The sequence below is a fragment of the Phacochoerus africanus genome, chromosome 15 (assembly GCF_016906955.1).
Source record: "Phacochoerus africanus isolate WHEZ1 chromosome 15, ROS_Pafr_v1, whole genome shotgun sequence".
Classification (NCBI taxonomy): Eukaryota; Metazoa; Chordata; class Mammalia; order Artiodactyla; family Suidae; genus Phacochoerus; species Phacochoerus africanus.
This window is the reverse complement of record NC_062558.1, coordinates 78,060,721-78,077,760: the sequence shown is the minus strand read 5'-3', so window position 1 is coordinate 78,077,760 and position 17,040 is coordinate 78,060,721. Positions and strand designations below refer to the sequence as shown.

The following is a 17,040-nucleotide window of genomic DNA, read 5'->3' as shown; positions in this document are numbered from 1 at the left end:
ACACAGAACTTGACACCAGAAAGAATGAATTTTACTTATTTCAAAAACCCAAACCAGATATGAAAGGAAACCAAAATAGAATACAAACTTTAACCAAAGAACATGACTGTATTACAAATAAATAATGTAACCACTCTGAAGTGGATGGAATAAAAGGACCAACTTAAAGTTACTGTTGGGTAACAGCATTTTGACTAGATACTGCAGAGCCAAAGACATAAAGAACTGTAAACTAACACTGTACTCTATTAAGGAAATATTTCTCACAAGGGTGTGGATAAGCAATTCAAAACTACTTTAGGATGGAACAAATAAGTAAACACATTTTTAGATAACAAGAACCAAAACTTTCAATGTCAGAGAAAGAAGTTATAAATAAGGGAAAGAAGAAAGCTGGAATGAACTGGACTGGAACCAGAAGTATCAGTTTGAACTCATGGAGTTTAAATATATGAATGGATAAGTAGGTATAGAAATAAATATAGATGGGTGTTTATCGTGGGTTGTTATAAAATACATATATTGCCAATCTATTTGTAAGAGGGCCTAGAAGTGATGATTCTCATGAGCAATGAGCATACCTAGCACCCACATCTGGGTTTCTGAATACCATTTGCCAATAAAAGGAACTGGAGCTACGTGAGGAAGCAGCTGATTCTGGGACTAATGCATGTAAAACACAGGAGCCTAGAGCATTTTATGTTGTCAAAAAGCAGGATAGAGGTTAAAAGATTATGGGAATAAAGTAAGTGAAAACTATATAATGTGTGATTCTGTTTTTAAAAGAAACAAAACAAACTGTTAGCAGTAGAAGCCAAAAAAAATGGTTACATTTGATGGGATAATGATTAGAAGAGGGGCTCAAGGGGTGGCTTCTAAAGTACTGGAAGTGTTCTATTACTTGTTCTGGTGGTAGTGGCACAGGTGTGTTCACAATAATGAAAAGATGTACCAATTTTGTATCCATACCATACTTCAAAACAAACTGTACAAGATGTTCTATATTTTCATTATGGTGGTTGTTACATGTTATTTAGTATGTGCATTTTACTATGTGTAATCTATACTTCAGTAAGTTTGAATAAAGGTCCTTCAAGAAATAAAGGCTGTAATAGGGTTAATATTTGTCCAGTATAGGCTGTATCCAATTTTGCTTCTAGCTTTGATAGAAAGGTTAAAGTTGAAAGAAGTCTCATTTCTTGACAGGCCTGAGATCACTAAACCATACAAACCATACCCCAAAGATATTACTTCGTCAGGTATGTGACAGTTCCATATGCGTTATTCTAGATTATGTTTGACCTCCTGGCTAATTGAAGGACTTTGTCTTTTGCGCTTACAAAAATCTAATATGGAACATGAGTCAATGACTTACTTGTTTTCATTCATAGCTAAGGAATATATATTCTGTAAAATCTCAGCTTGTTAGAACTTTTTTCTATGAATGCCATACACAGACATTCTGAAAAAATGTTACCTACTTTGTTTTATCCGCACCATTACCAACCTATGCCAATAAGAACATGATTTAAAATTGGTTTGGCTGTAGTAGAGATAACATTTTCAAAATGATTTACAATAATATTTTGTAGCAGTAGGAATTGTGATGATGTGCTGACATTATTCTTCCAGCTGCTGAGATGGTTTTCCTTTAGAGTTTGCATTTTCTTTTGCACACCTTCTGTGTTTTATGCCTACCAGAATTGCAAACCACAATGACCTTTTCTTAGAGAGAAATGGACAGCACTGATTATTATCAAAGAACATGAAAACTTAACTAGCAAATGGAGTGACAAGTTTAAGGACTCAAGAACAAGAAGACAAGAAACTTCAAAACCTCATTTACTCATAATGAAATGACAAAGGACACTATGATGTAACTATCTTAAATTATAAGCTCCACAAAGACTGGAGACTATTTAAAGTAATATGAAGATTGAGTAGTATTCCATCGTCTATATGTACATCTTCCTAATCCAATCATCTGTCAATGGACACTTGGGTTGTTTCCATGTCTCGGCTGTGGTAAAGAGTGCTGCAATGAACATGCGGGTGCATGTGTCTTTTTTAAGGAAAGTTTTGTCCAGATATATGCCCAAGAGAGGGATTGCTGGGTCATATGGTAGTTCTATGTAGTTCTGTATACTGTTCTCCATAGTGTTGTACCAGCTTACATTTACTAAGCCGTAAAAAAGAACAAAATAATGCCATTTGCAGCAACATGGATGGAACTAGACACACTCATTCATACTGAGGGAAGTAAGTCAGAAAGAGAAAGACAAATACCATATGATATCACTTACACATAGAATCTAATATACAGCACCAATGAACCTTTCTACAGAAAAGAAAATCATGGGCTGGGAGAATAGACTTGTGGTTGCCAAGGAGAAGGGGGAGGGAGTGGGGTGGATTGGGAGCTTGGGGTTAAGAGATGCATACTATTGCCTTTGGAATGGATTAGCAATGAGATCCTGCTGTGTAGCACTGGGAACTATGTCTAGTCACTTATGATGGAGCATGACAATATGAGAAAAAAGAATGTATGCGTAACTGGGTCACCATGTGTACAGTAGGAAAAAATGTATTGGGAAATAAAAAAATAAATAAAAATAATAATAAAGTAATATGAAGATTGCTTGCAGTTGTAGATGGGTCCTTGTTACTTTGTGATTTATTGAGAAAAAGGAGCATTCATCGAGGTCTAACTTACTAAAGTACTAAAAGCTTTACTACTAAAGATTTTGTTTCCATCATCCTACAGGATCATAGAACTTGAGGCATCATTATCAAATCACATAATTCAATGATTCTCAAAGTTAGAGATGGAGGGTAGACAACATTACTCTATCACCTAAGGGAGATTTTTCAATAAATACACAACTCCATTTCCCACAGACTCCATCACCCATATTCTCATACATCTTCTTGAGGATGTGTATTTCAATATTCCTCACAGGGATGTATCAGATTGACTGTATTTATGAAATCAGGGCTCTATTTACCAAAATCCCATTAAATGATTCTGATATGATAGCACCAGTCTTCCAGTTGAAAACCTCTGACTTAATCTGTTTTTCCCATTTTGGCAACATTATAATTTAAACAGCCCAGAAAGTATTCTATTTATTTTTTTGTCTTTTGTTGTTGTTGTTGCTATTTCTTGGGCCGCTCCCGCGGCATATGGAGGTTCCCAGGCTGGGGGTTGAATCGGAGCTGTAGCCACTGGCCTACGCCAGAGCCACAGCAACGCGGGATCCGAGCCGCGTCTGCAACCTACACCACAGCTCACGGCAACACCGGATCGTTAACCCACTGAGCAAGGGCAGGGACCGAACCCGCAACCTCATGGTTCCTAGTCGGATTCGTTAACCACTGCGCCACGACAGGAACTCCCCAGAAAGTATTCTAAAAGTATTCAGAAAAGTCTACAATTTATTCTTCAGTGGACCAATTTTATTGTCTCTTAAGAGACACTGTGTCAAATGCATTCTTTCAACTTAGAACAAAAGTTCTATTGCTTCTTCCAATTTTTTTTTTTTTTTTTTGATCTTGTCTTTTTAGGGCCGCACCTGCAGCACACAGAGGTTCAGAGGCTAGGGGTCCAACTGGAGCTGCTGCTGCTGCCCGCCTACGCCACAGCCACAGCAACGCCAGATCCAGGCTGAGTCTGTGACCTACACCACAGCTCAGAACAACACCAGATCCTTAACCCACTGAGCGAGGCCAGGGATCAAACCCTCAACCTCATGGTTCCTAGTCAGATTCATTTCCGCTGCGCCAGGATGGGAACTCCACTTTTTCTAATTTTTAATGATATATTTAGAACAGAAATGGAGAAATTCAAACTATAAAGATACATGTATACATATACACATATATAATATTCATATATGTACAAAATATTTGCACTACTGTCTTTAATAAATCAGATGTTTATATATGACAACCTTATTAGCAGCTGCAGTCCAGTAGGTAACATTAGGTCTTAGTTTTTTGGTTTTTGGTTTTTTTTGCTTTTTGAGTCACATCCTCAGTATATGGAGGTTCCCAGGCTAGAGATCAAATCAGAGCTACAGCTGCTGGCAAACGCCACAGCCATAGTAAGGCAGGATCTGAGCTGTCTGTGGACCTACACCACAGCTCATGGCAATGCTAGATCCCCGACCCACTGAGCGAGGCCAGGGATCAAACCCGCATCCTCGTGGATAGTAGTCGGATTTGTTTCTGCTGTGCCACAAGGGGAACTCCTGGTCTTAGTTTTTTTAAAGTTCATAGACACAGAAACGATTTCCTTAACCTGACTCCCATGCTACCAAACAGGTTCATTCAACATTTATCAAAAGAATCAAAATGGATAGAGTCTTTTCTTTCCTCTCCTTCATCCCTAGCCTCCTATCCTTATTACTCTTCAGTCACCGGGCCATCCCTACCCAATCCCTTCACATCCCCAAAAGCACAGAACTCAATCAAGGAACAAAACAATGATTGGTATGTGACAAAATCTCTGGGCTGGAGTGATAAAGGATGGATACCCGACTGAAAGAGAGGCAGCCAAAAAAAAAAAAAAGGGTGTGGAAAAGACTTTAGATTCACAAGCAATTTAGAGAGGAGGAATTCAAATAATTACATTTATAAAACAAGAGAGTGGTTTATAGATACCATACCTCCAAAGAAAAATGGCCTCTAGAATTAAATACCAAGGAAACTGATTTTATTACATTATTGCTAAATGCCACAAACTTAGCAGTGACCATTTAAAAATACTCTACAGTGTAAGTTTTTAGGAACAATGATTCCTAATTAGTGTTTTAATAAGTGTTAGCACTGCCTTGTGCCATTCTGGAATGTCACTTACAGTAAATTAAGGGGCACTTTCTTCCCCCATCTTCCATTAGTATTTTAATGCTAGGAGGTGGGAAGAAGCTGATCCATATTCAAGAGGAAAGGAGGAAAAACAATAACAAATTGGCATTTCTTCTGTGAATTGCCCCACAGGCCAAGCATTTTTATGTTCTTAATCATTATTAAATGACTTAACATGACACCCAGAGCCTGGCGAATGATTGCATCCTGACATGAGAACGAATTACAAATGAAATGAAAGATCAAGCCGTATTAGAGGATTGCCTCTGGGAAATGAAAATCTTTAATTCTCTTTTATTATTGACATTTATTTGGCTGCCATGAATAACAACATAGCAAGGAGATTCAGCTATGCCTGTGCATTGAATAGCTTATCCCAGGGCTCAAAACTGCATTAACATTTATCATGTTTGCTTTTGTAGCTGACACCACTGAACAGATTCTCTATCCATCTTGTATTTATCATGCATTGCAGATATAGTGCATCCTCTAATTTAAGTTCATTTTCATATAGTAGGAACAGCAAAGATTAGCCAGAGTCGTTCCTCAAATAAATTCCTGCTGGTAAGCAACCCTAAGAATGGTTTAATAGATTTAATAAAGGACAAAATGAGTCGACAAGGAAATTCAGTCACAGTAAGGGGAGGCTAATTTTAAAGGTTTCATTTTGGGGAAAATTGTGCAAATTCACAGTGAGGAAGGCACTTGTACAATATGTATATCTGGAATACAGAAAGCCTTAAAATAAATGTCTCCATAAAGAGAAACAAGTCGCATTTTATGAATCTGAAAGCAGTACAACAGTTCCTATAAGATAAGAAATCTATGTGTTTTTTACTTTTCTAAAGAGAGTTCATTGCTAAGACAGGAAAGGACACATTATAGGAAGACAGCAATTCAGATAGTTATCAATGCAGGGTTACATTTTCATGACATTACTTTTCTGTCTTGTACAAATTAACAACATGGAGAGAAATTCCCTGGTAGATCAGTGGTCCTGGGAACTTCCACATGCCGCGCCAAAAACCAAACTAAACAACATGGCTTTTCCTGTCGCAACAGTGAAAGATTATAGTACCTGGTACTTTTACTCATGATCTTCTTTGACTGGACTACCCTCCTTTATTTAAATCCTTCCTAAAATTCAAGGCTTAGCAAGGATATCAATGTATTTTGGGAACATAACTTAATATCTCTGAATTTGGTCTAAAAAATTACTTTTTTCTTTGTTTTACATACTTTTTTTTCAATTTGGTGACTTTTTTAATATAATGATTTTTATTTTTTTCCATTATAGCTGGTTTACAATGTTCTGTCAATTTTGTACTGTACAGCATGGTGACCCATATTTTATATACTTTTTTTTTTTTTTTGTCTTTTTGCTATTTCTTGGGCCACTCCCGCGGCATATGGAGGTTCCCAGGCTAGGGGTCGAATCGGAGCTGTAGCCACCGGCTTACACCAGAGCCACAGCAATGCGGGATCCGAGCCGCGTCTGCAACCTACACCACAGCTCACGGCAACACCGGATCGTTAACCCACTGATCAAGGGCAGGGACCGAACCCGCAACCTCATGGTTCCTAGTCGGATTCGTTAACCACTGCGCCACGACGGGAACTCCATATATACTTTTAACTATAGAAAGTTTTAAACATATTTACAAGTGTAAGTAATAGCATAGTGACCATCCTTCATATATCCATCACCCGGCTTCCACCAATTATTAACTCATGAACAAATCTCATTTCACCTATAACCCAAATTCACTATTTACCACTCTGAATTATTCTGAGACATATATATCTGGAAATAAATTTCCAAATCTTGCTTTTGACAATTCTAAAATAAGAAAGCTGGAATACAATAATTCTAGGGTTCTTTCTCCCCACAATTTGACCATAATTAATTCTTTAACCCATTTTACCCTTATATAGTTAATTCAATAAAAATTTACTCCACATTCATATAATCTCTTTCCTCAAGCTTTACTGATCTCCTTCTTTCAGTCAATATAACTGTACAGTTTGTACAGTCTGTACCAATAATGAAGAAGTATAATTATACTTTGTTGTATTCATATTTTGATGTGTATTAATTTTATTTTCCAGTTAGATCTTTAAGGCTATCTTAAATTTCAGTGTTCAATAGAGTACTGAACAAAACAAAGGTAATCATTGCTATTGTTTATAATACTTATTAACTAAATGATTGATTTTAATCTTAATGATTCAGACAGTATTTAAAGGGTTTATTTTGTCTTTAATAGTAGGCAGTATCATATTGACAATATTACTCATTTTAATGAAAAGGTATTTATTTACTAGATGAAATTTCTATTCTGTTTCTATGAGAGCTATTAAAGAGATGCCTGAGTAAAAACTGAAGTGAGGTTTTCTTCTTGAGGTTTAAAACTAAGGAAATAGCTTTTTTCTTTCCTTGTTTTTCCCTTCTAGCACCACACCCGCAGCATATGGAAGTTCCAGGGCTGGGGATCAAACTGGTGCCTGAAGAGAGACAAACCAGATTACTAACCCACTGTGCCACAGTGGGAACTCCAGGAAATAACTTACTTCTGAATTTCATTTGCTTATAATGAGATAAATTTATTTTACTCAAACACAGGTATTTGGTAAATAAAATGTATTCCCCCCCCCCAGAAAAACATTTCTAGACTGACAATATCTCTAAAATATCAAAGTAAATAAACTAAATCAAAGTGGATTTACTCAACTTAATTTTAATAAATTAAATTCTTGGAAATGAAAGCTTTTCTACTGAGAGAAGACAGGTGTATTTATTAAAATAAAAAATGATGGATGTATAAATCAACTATAATAAAAAAATTTAAAAAAACCCAAGCAATAAAAGGCACATTTTCTCAAAATAGAACAAAGAGTCCTAAAATCTGTATGGAACTACAAAAGACCCTGAACAGCTAAAGCAATCTTAAGAAAAAGAACAAGGCTGGAGGCATCACACTTCCTGATTTCAAACAATATTACAAAGATAGAGTAATCAAAACAGTATGGTTATCAGTATAAAGGCAAACACACAGAACAATGGAACAGAATAGAGAACCCAGAAACAAACCCACACACATATCGTTAATTAATTTACGACAAAAGAGCCAAGCATATACAATGGGGAAGGGATAGTCTCTTTAATAAATGGTGCTGGGAAAACCAGACAGCCACATGCAAAAGAATAAAACTAGACCATTATCTCACAACCTACACAACATCACCTCAAATGGATGAAAGATTTGGAGGTAAGTCTTCAAACCAAAAAGCTCTTAGAAGTAAACAAAGGGAATAAGCCCTTACCATTGGTTTTGATGATGATTTTTTGGATTTCACAGCAAAAGCAAAGGCCAAAACAGCAATAATAAATAAGTGGGACTTCAAACTAAAAACATTTGTGTATAGCAAAGGAAATGATCAACGAAATGAAAAGAAAACCTAAGGAATGGGAGAAAAATATTTGCAAGTCATGTATCTGATAATAGGTTAACATCCAAATGTAAAAAGAACTCATACAACTCGAGTGAAAAACCAAATAATCCAATTAAAAAATGGGCAGAAGATCTGAATAGACATTTTTTCCAAAGAAGACAATAGATGGTCAACAAGTACACAAAAAATTGCTCAACAGAACTAATTATCAGGAAAATAGAAATCAGAACCACAATGAGTTATCACCTCATACCTGTTAGAATGGCTATTACCAAAAAGATAGGAAAAAAATGTTGGCAAGGACATGGAGAAGAGGGAACCCTTATGCATTGTTGGTGGAAATGCAAATTGGTGCAGCTGCCATGGAAAACAGTATGGAGGCTCCTCAAAAAATTAAAAGTAGAATTATCATATGATCCAGCAATTCTACTTCTGGGTATTAATCCAAAGAAAAAGGAGAAACTCTAATTCGAAGAGATACCTGTATCCCCATGTTTGTTGTAGCATTATTTACAACAGCCAGATCATGGAAACAACCTAAGTGTCCACTGATAGACACTTAGAACGGATAAAGAAAATGTGGTATACAAACACACACAGTAATATTATTATTCAGCTATAAAAAAGAAGGAATTTCTGGAGTTCCCGTCATGGCTCAGTGGTTAACGAATCCAACTAGGAGCCATGATCGCAGTGGGTTAAGGATACGGCATTGCCATGAGCTGTGCTGTAGGTCGCAGACCCGGCTCGGATCGGGCATTGCTGTGACTCTAGTGTAGGCCAGCGGCTACAGCTCCAAAAGATTAGAGCCCTAGCCTGGGAACCTCCATATGTCATGGGTGCAGCTCTAGGAAAAAGACAAAAAAAAAAAAAAAAGAAGGAATTTCTGTCATCTGAAACAATATGGATGAAACTTTAGTGCGCTATGCTAAGCAAAATAAATCAAACAAGGAAAGATAAATATTGTATGATCTCCCTTACATGTAGAACAAACAAACAAACAAACCCAAACTCACAGATACTGAGAATAGAACGATGGATGCCTGAGATGGGAGTAGGGATGGGTGTGAGGGTAAGATAAATACGTTAAGGTAGTAAAAAAAGAAAAAGTACATTGTTTTGAATAACTGTGACAGAAATAATACAGACTTTTGTTATAATCATTAATCTCCATAATAATGGGTTTCTCCCCCAGTTTCCAATTGTACCTGTAGCCAGTATAGTGTCATCTCTCCCTTGGGTGAAAATCACAATTCGCTGCCTCTTCGAGTTCACCTTTGGCAGAGCTTGTGTCTTTTTGGCTATTTCTTTAATATCTTCAGTCTATTAATAGAAAGGAGGAAAAAATTCTCATAACCACTATAATAAACTAAAAGTTTATTTATTAGCAAATCAATATATTGTTCAAATTATGAGAGACCTGAACATCTGTTGAGAGTTATTTAGAAATTTTAACCACATACAAAAGTAAAGAGTAAAATAATCTTTAAGGAATCCACCATCAAGTTCCAACATTTAAAATTTTTGATGAATCTTATTTCATCTTCATCTACCTGCCTTTTATATTATTATGAAGCAAATCTCAGAAACTATGTAATATCATAAGTAAATGCTTTAGTATTTCTTTCTTTCTTTTTTTGGGGGCCACACTAGAGGCATGTGGAAGTTCCTGGGCCAGGGATTGAACCCATGCTGCAGCTTGCAATCTGTGCCACAGTTGTGGCAATGTTGGATCCTCAACCAGGTGCGCCACATGACAACTTCCTTTAGTATGAATTTCTGAACGATAAATACTCAAACATAACCATATCAACTATTATCATATTTTTAAAAGTTAACAATAATTTTAAAATATCAACAAAAATCCAGTCAGTTTTCAAATTTCCAATAAGGAGGGATTTGTAAAAAGAGAATACTGAATTATTTTAAGTGGTTAACAAAGCGTAATTATTGCTCATTCTGGAAATAATGCAGCTACTATAATGACAAAGTTTTCAGAGAATGAAAATAAGAGAAAGATGCTGTTTCCTAAAGAATTTTAAAAGACAAAGTTTAAAAAATTACAAATTAATTCTAGAAACCCTCATGCTATTTTTCATATCACATAGTCTTAGAAGTTTTACATACATAAATGTTCTGTCTTAAAATCTAACTCTTGAGTTATGGGTTATATTCTTAGAATCATGTTTTCAGCAATTTTAGATAATTTAAAAACCCATGTCTGAATTCAGTGGGACTCTAAAATTGTCCATGGTTTGGGGTTTTGGTGGTAGATTGCTCTATCACTGTGCAAAGTTGCAAATAGTTATGGAGAGAAAAACAAATGCCAGAGGGGAAATATGTCTGAATGTCATAAAGGAAATTAATTAGCATATATAGGATAGAAAAATTTAGGTAAATAAAGCAGACAAATCATATCCGTTACAGACAACATCAGAAACCATGACATTTTTAAAGGTATGACAATCTTCAGTGAAATATTTCTATGTTGTTTGTTCATGAAATACTTAAGAAATTCCAGATGATATATGAAGCTACGCTTCTCCTATACCTAACACCATGATTCTAGAGAACTGTTCTTTCTGAAAAAAATAGCCACTTGTGGTAGGACAATGCTGCTGACCTTTCAAACATGCTGACTGAAAAAATTTCACTTTTGGTTGCTTATTTTAGAACAGGACTAAGACTGCACTCTGATAAGATAAGAAATTCCCTCAGTTTTAGGAGAAAGACTATTGGAAATGACTGGTAGCAGCTGAAAGGACCTACCAAAATGCCAATGTCTTATAATAATATCTTCATTCTCTCAAACAAATATGTATGTTTAATTAAAACTACTCACATATACTCTCTCAATCTCCTTACCACACACATATTTTACTACTGTAGGATTTTTACTTATGATTGAGTATAGTTCATTTTTAGTAAAGATAAGAGGCAAGCTCCAGAAAATTTCACTTTATCATCTTGGAGGCAGAATCTTATGCACGTACTGGATGTTTTTTAAGTAGAGGTCCTTCTTTAAGGTGGTATAAGGAATAAACTAAGAATGAGACTCAGGTGTCTTATACCAGTCTTGTGGGAAGATATATTTTTTGGTGGAAGCTTTGGTCACTTAATCAAAGAAACCATTTTTAATGTCTCAGATTAAATCTTATAAAAATGCAGTTCAAGACTGAAAGAAACTTTTCAAATATAAAAGATAAATCTTTACAGAAAGGTTAAGCCTATTCTATCTGTACCCAAATCCAAAGTTCATACAAAACCCCGTGTCCCTCCTGAATCACCTAATCTAGATTGTGGAACAGAAAAAAGGAAATTAGAGGAAAAAACTGGTGAAATCAGAATAAGTTCTGTAGTTCAGTTACTGACACTGTATGAATGTTAATTTCCTGGTTTTGAGCATTATATCTTCAACATGTACAATGTTAGCATTAGCGGAAGCTGAGTGAAGAGTATCTGGAAGTTCTCTGTACTATTTTTACAAATTGTCTGAATCTAAAATTGTTTCAAAATAAAAAGTTAAAAATAGATTTTGTTAGAGGATAAGGCAAGTGAAAGAGCTTAACGCAATATTTAGCACATGCTAAGTACTTAATAAATATTAAGCCATTTCATCTATTGACTGCCATTTTAATACTTTCCAAAACTGTCAATTCCTGAGTTGCCTCAAACATCTCTAGAAAGGAGGGCCTCAGAGTTTTGAGTATCAAAAATTTAATGATGGTATCTAATAAGGGGCAAGAAAGGGAAAAAAAAGAATAAGTAGAAGAAAGCTCATAAATTTAGCTGAGCTATGTATACAGAGCTATGAGCACTCTAAAGCACTCATTAAATCTTAACTACTGTTGGCAGTACACACCATTACTATATCCTCATTTTATAGATGAAGAAATTGAATTATGGAGAGGGTTAAGTAACTTCTTAGGGCCATAAAATATACTAGAAGAAGAGCCAGGACTAGCACCCACAAAGTTTAACTCCAGGGATTACACTCTTCTATGTTATCCACAAATTATACTGCTTCTATGAATTTTGGCAACATGCTTTCTGTTGTTGTTCTCATAAAACTATAGCATGTTCATCCCAAATCATTTTACGTGACAGCCACAAGTCACTGCTGATCTTGCACTTAATTGTAATATTTTTTTTCTTTATTATTCTGGCTTGTATTTATTTTACCCTCATGAATTTCAACTTCTGAATTTCCAGAATTACTCACTTAAAAATCTAATTTTCGGAGTTCCTGTCATGGCACAGTGGAAACTGGATCTGACTAGGAACCATGAGGTTGCGGGTTCGATCCCTAGTCTTGCTCAGTGGGTTGAGGATCTGGTGTTGCTGTGAGCTGTGGTGTAGGACACAGACATGGCTTGGATCTGGTGTTGCTGTGGTGTAGGCCAGCAGCAACAGCTCTGATTAGACCCCTAGCCTGGGAATCTCCATATATGCTGTGTATGCGGCCCTAAAAAGACAAAAGACCAAAACCCAAAAACAAACAAACAAAAAAAACCTGATTTTTCTCTTCCAGTATGTAAGAATGTGAGAAAGAAAGAAGTATGGTTTATAAACACAGAGCACCAGACTCAGAGATCTGAGCTCTGATCCTGGCTCCACTACGTACTAGCTATGTGACCTTGAACAAGTCATGTAGCTTATGGTTTCTGTTGAACTGACATGACAATAGATGCCTACCTACCTGCAGGGGTTTGTGTGAATATTAAATGTATTAATGATATGTTAGAAAAGATTTTCATAAACTGTGAATCATTTCATAAATGTTAAATTATGCTCTTATGTCACTGGTGATCATACACCTTAAATTTAGCATTGTTTTCCAAATTAAAGAATATATTCTCTTTATTCTTTATTTAATAAGCTGATAATATGTATGTTAAACAATATTGTCACAACCTACCTATTCCTTTACAAGACCAACTGTGGTGTTCACATACATTGCTTCACTTAACCATAGCATATACTGCTTTGTTTCCTAAATAGAAACTCCTGTAATAATTATGTTGTTTATATGATGTGTCAATCTCTGTCTTATCTCATACTACCTCCTTCTCACTCACTCTGTTACAGTCACATTGACCCCCTGTCAGTTCCCAGAGAACAGAGTACATTATGCTCTCTCTTGCCTTGGGGCCTATGTGCTCTGTTCCCTGTTTGAAATTTTTTTCCCCTGTTGTTTTGCTTTTTTCTGTCATGCCTAGATATTTTTATTTTTCAAGTTTTACTTTCTCAGTCAGTCCAATGACCATCACAGTAGAATAGAAGCCCTTTGGCATTTTTTACTGTACATTCTGGTGATTTTTATCTTGTCGTCAGGGTCTATCAAAGTGGTAGGCACATAATGCTCAGTAAATATTTGTTAAATGCATAAGTGATTAAATAAAGAGAATTTGAAGACTATCTTATCCCTTTCTGCTAATCTATTTTTTTTTTTTGTTATTTCTTGGGCCGCTCCCGCGACATATGGAGGTTTCCAGGCTAGGGGTAGAATCGGAGCTGTAGCCACCAGCCTAGGCCAGAGCCACAGCAACGCGGGATCTGAGCCGCGTCTGCGACCTACACCACAGCTCACGGCAATGCCGGATCGTTAACCCACTGTCTGCTAATCTATTGTTTTAAAACTATCCTCTTCTGGGACTCAGTAACCTAAAAAAAGCAGTACTGAACTCTCTTAGCCAGCAGGACCTGACTTAGTATCTTATTACAGAAACTCTTGGTAATCATTTGCTGCATTCTTTGTATTTGTGAAGAATACAGGAAACTTGGAAAAATCTTGGAGAATTCTTTGGGAAAAAATGCCTCCTGAAACTGTGTACCTTCTATCTAGTACTGATTGTTGAAACTGTCTGTGATGATGTGTATGTTCTATTTACTCTGGGTCCAATATGGTAGTCCCTATCTATGCATACACTTGAAATGTGAACTAAATTTAAAAAATTTAATTTGATTATTTTATTTTTTTGTCCGCATATGTAGCATGTGTAAGTTCCCAGGCCAGGGACTGATCTGTGCCACAGCTGTAGCAACACCAAATCCTTAACCTACTGCACCACAAGGGAACTTCCAAATTTTATTTAATTTTAATTTAAATAGCCACATGTGGCTAGTGGATGCGTATTAGAAAGCACAATTCAGTACTTTCCTCTATCCCTTTTATTAGATGATAGAGTTGTCATTGGTCAGAAAAAGACTACAAGTCTGGAAGCCTCTGAGTAGTCATGGGCTCTGGGGAAAGTAGGAAAATGGATAAGAACTGCTTCATTTCCTCTATGCGGAGAAGTAGTGTATCTTAGAGATCTAAAATAAGAAAATTAAAGTTTGTTGCTTGGAGTAAAAGTGAATAAATGAACCAAGAGAAAAGGTATGAATTCTCTTCATCATTTGGCATGCACTCTATTGCACTGAGAATGAAAATACAAAGATTATTTTTATTTAGGCTTTGGAGGTGTTTCTTCACCTTAATTTGAATCAATTTTCAATACTGCTTTTAAAAGGCTTCATAATGAATGGATATATGAATATGTATAACTGATTTATGTTGCTGTATACCTGAAACTAACACAATTTTGTAAGTCACCTTTACTCCAATAAAATTAAAAGTATATACAAATACTAAAAAAAAAAAAAAAAAGGCTTCATAATGAAACATGTTTTTAAGTACCTTATTTTTATTTAGGTTCTAAAAATACAAGCTTTAATTGGCTCAGCTCAAGATAAGGTTGATTTAAAAACATGCTGTAGTCTGAACCGATTTTCCAAAATAATAAAAGGCCTCATGAAACTTTTTACCCTAAGAATTGTCATTTTAAATTCTTAGCAGGTCTGTCATTTAAATCAGGCACTACGTAATCTTCCATATATATATATATATATTCCTCTCTCTTCTGCTTTGTGCTCAGCTCCAGTTTTTATCTCATTCTCCAGTGCCCTCCAAAGCTGTCTCCTCTTGAACTGAAAATTGCCCAATTCATTTTAAAGATTAAACATATTTTTTTTAAAAAAGAAAGATTATCTAAAATTTGCAGAGAAGCTAAACAGAACATCAAAAACAATGCTGCTGAGGATATTTCCTGATGAATAGACACTGGTTATTTTTAGAGGCATTTGAATTGGTTTGTTAGCAGACAGATCACTAGTGGCAACACTCAGTGGCTTTGGGAACTGGTTGGGATTTATAATAGAAAATGAGGGTAGGACAGTGGACTTGTGGGAAGAAAAAAATGTTCACCTTTCCTTTCTCTTTAAATTTTTCATTTCTCACCTCTCATTTATGCCCCAAATTAAGAAGCAAAATTAAAGTTGGGAAGAATAAGATACATGCAGACTTTGTCTAGTTTGTCACACTAGATTTGAGAGCAATGACACATTTCCATGGATATTAAACTGTTAAGTGATTTCTTCCTATTTGAGTCTTTAAAAATACCAAGTTTCAAATCTATGCTTTCATATTACTAATGGACTAAAGAAACTTTAATGACATTTTAAAACCACTCAATTTCTCCAGAGAGCATTCCATCCATGGATTATTTTTATTAACAATACTTACTTGAGGTCATTCTACTCATGGCTCTTACAGAATCTACAAAGCCTATAATACTTTGGGGAACCTATAAAGTGACACAGCACAATACAATCTAATATATCACTATCAATGTCACCAACAGAGGTATTTTGCTATGTTAGGAGGTAATAAGGTGTACTATTTATACAATCTAACATATCACTATCAGCGTCACCAACAGAGGCATTTTGCTACATCAGGAGGTAATAAGGTGTACTATTATAATCATCATCACTTTGTCTATATGCTATAATCAGTTATGGCAGATTTATGGTAAAAGAAACAATTCCAGAATCAATAAGTAAGAACTAATGGAACAGTTACTACGGTGCTGGTTAGAATAAAAGAGAACAAGTAGTTTGCTGCTAAGACTGAATTTAAACCAGGCATAGTCAAAGCATGAAGCTCAATGGAGCAATAAAACTATGAATCAGTAAGGTTTAATAAACTATTAAAATTATTATTATTGAGGTGCTAGTGAATCATGATTATTTGTTATACAACATGTCATATTTCTAAGCATCTACAAAATTGGTTATTTTCTGGAACTAAATACATTTTAAAATGTTAGCACAGAAAACAGGACACAAGTTTTTATCTTTGGAGAATTTTGAGGTAACAATAGAGAATGTCAGTTGTTAATACTGAAATTTAATGTCAGTGAAACTTTAAAAAACATAACTGAAAACATTTACTTATAGTCTCATGATCAAAACATTTGACTTTTAAATTGAATAGTCCCCTGATTACATTTAATTCTGTATCTCAATTGCCAGTTTGGGAAATTACAAAGTGAGACTTAAATGAGATAAAAATTACTTGGAAATCTTTATTCCTTCTTCTTCATGTGACTCAACCTCATATTCATGAGAATATGTTAAAACAAAAAAAGCAAGCGCCTGAGAAACCATCATAGTTCCCATTAATTGAGCATTATGAAGCAGAGTTTACTACTCCGATAGAGGGTTTTCTCGTAGGACCTTGGGAGTAGAATACTTATTCCACATGCTCACTGCCTTTCTCCTAGAAAAGGAAACTCTATAGGTGCTTGTCAAACCCCATGACCAGGATAACATACATAAGTATTACTTCAGTGCTTGATAATGAATCTGCCTTTAATATATTTAAGTAACAGTTTCATC

General features: G+C 35.4%; 1 protein-coding gene across 1 annotated transcript in view; it reads right to left on the bottom strand.

The window, feature by feature from the left end:
• Positions 1-17,040, bottom strand: part of ADK (adenosine kinase) — a 479,816-nt gene that overhangs the window by 75,027 nt on the left and 387,749 nt on the right. Inside the window, 1 exon segment of the mRNA XM_047760818.1 lies at positions 9,528-9,642. Within this exon segment, the coding sequence (XP_047616774.1) occupies positions 9,528-9,642 (115 nt within the window).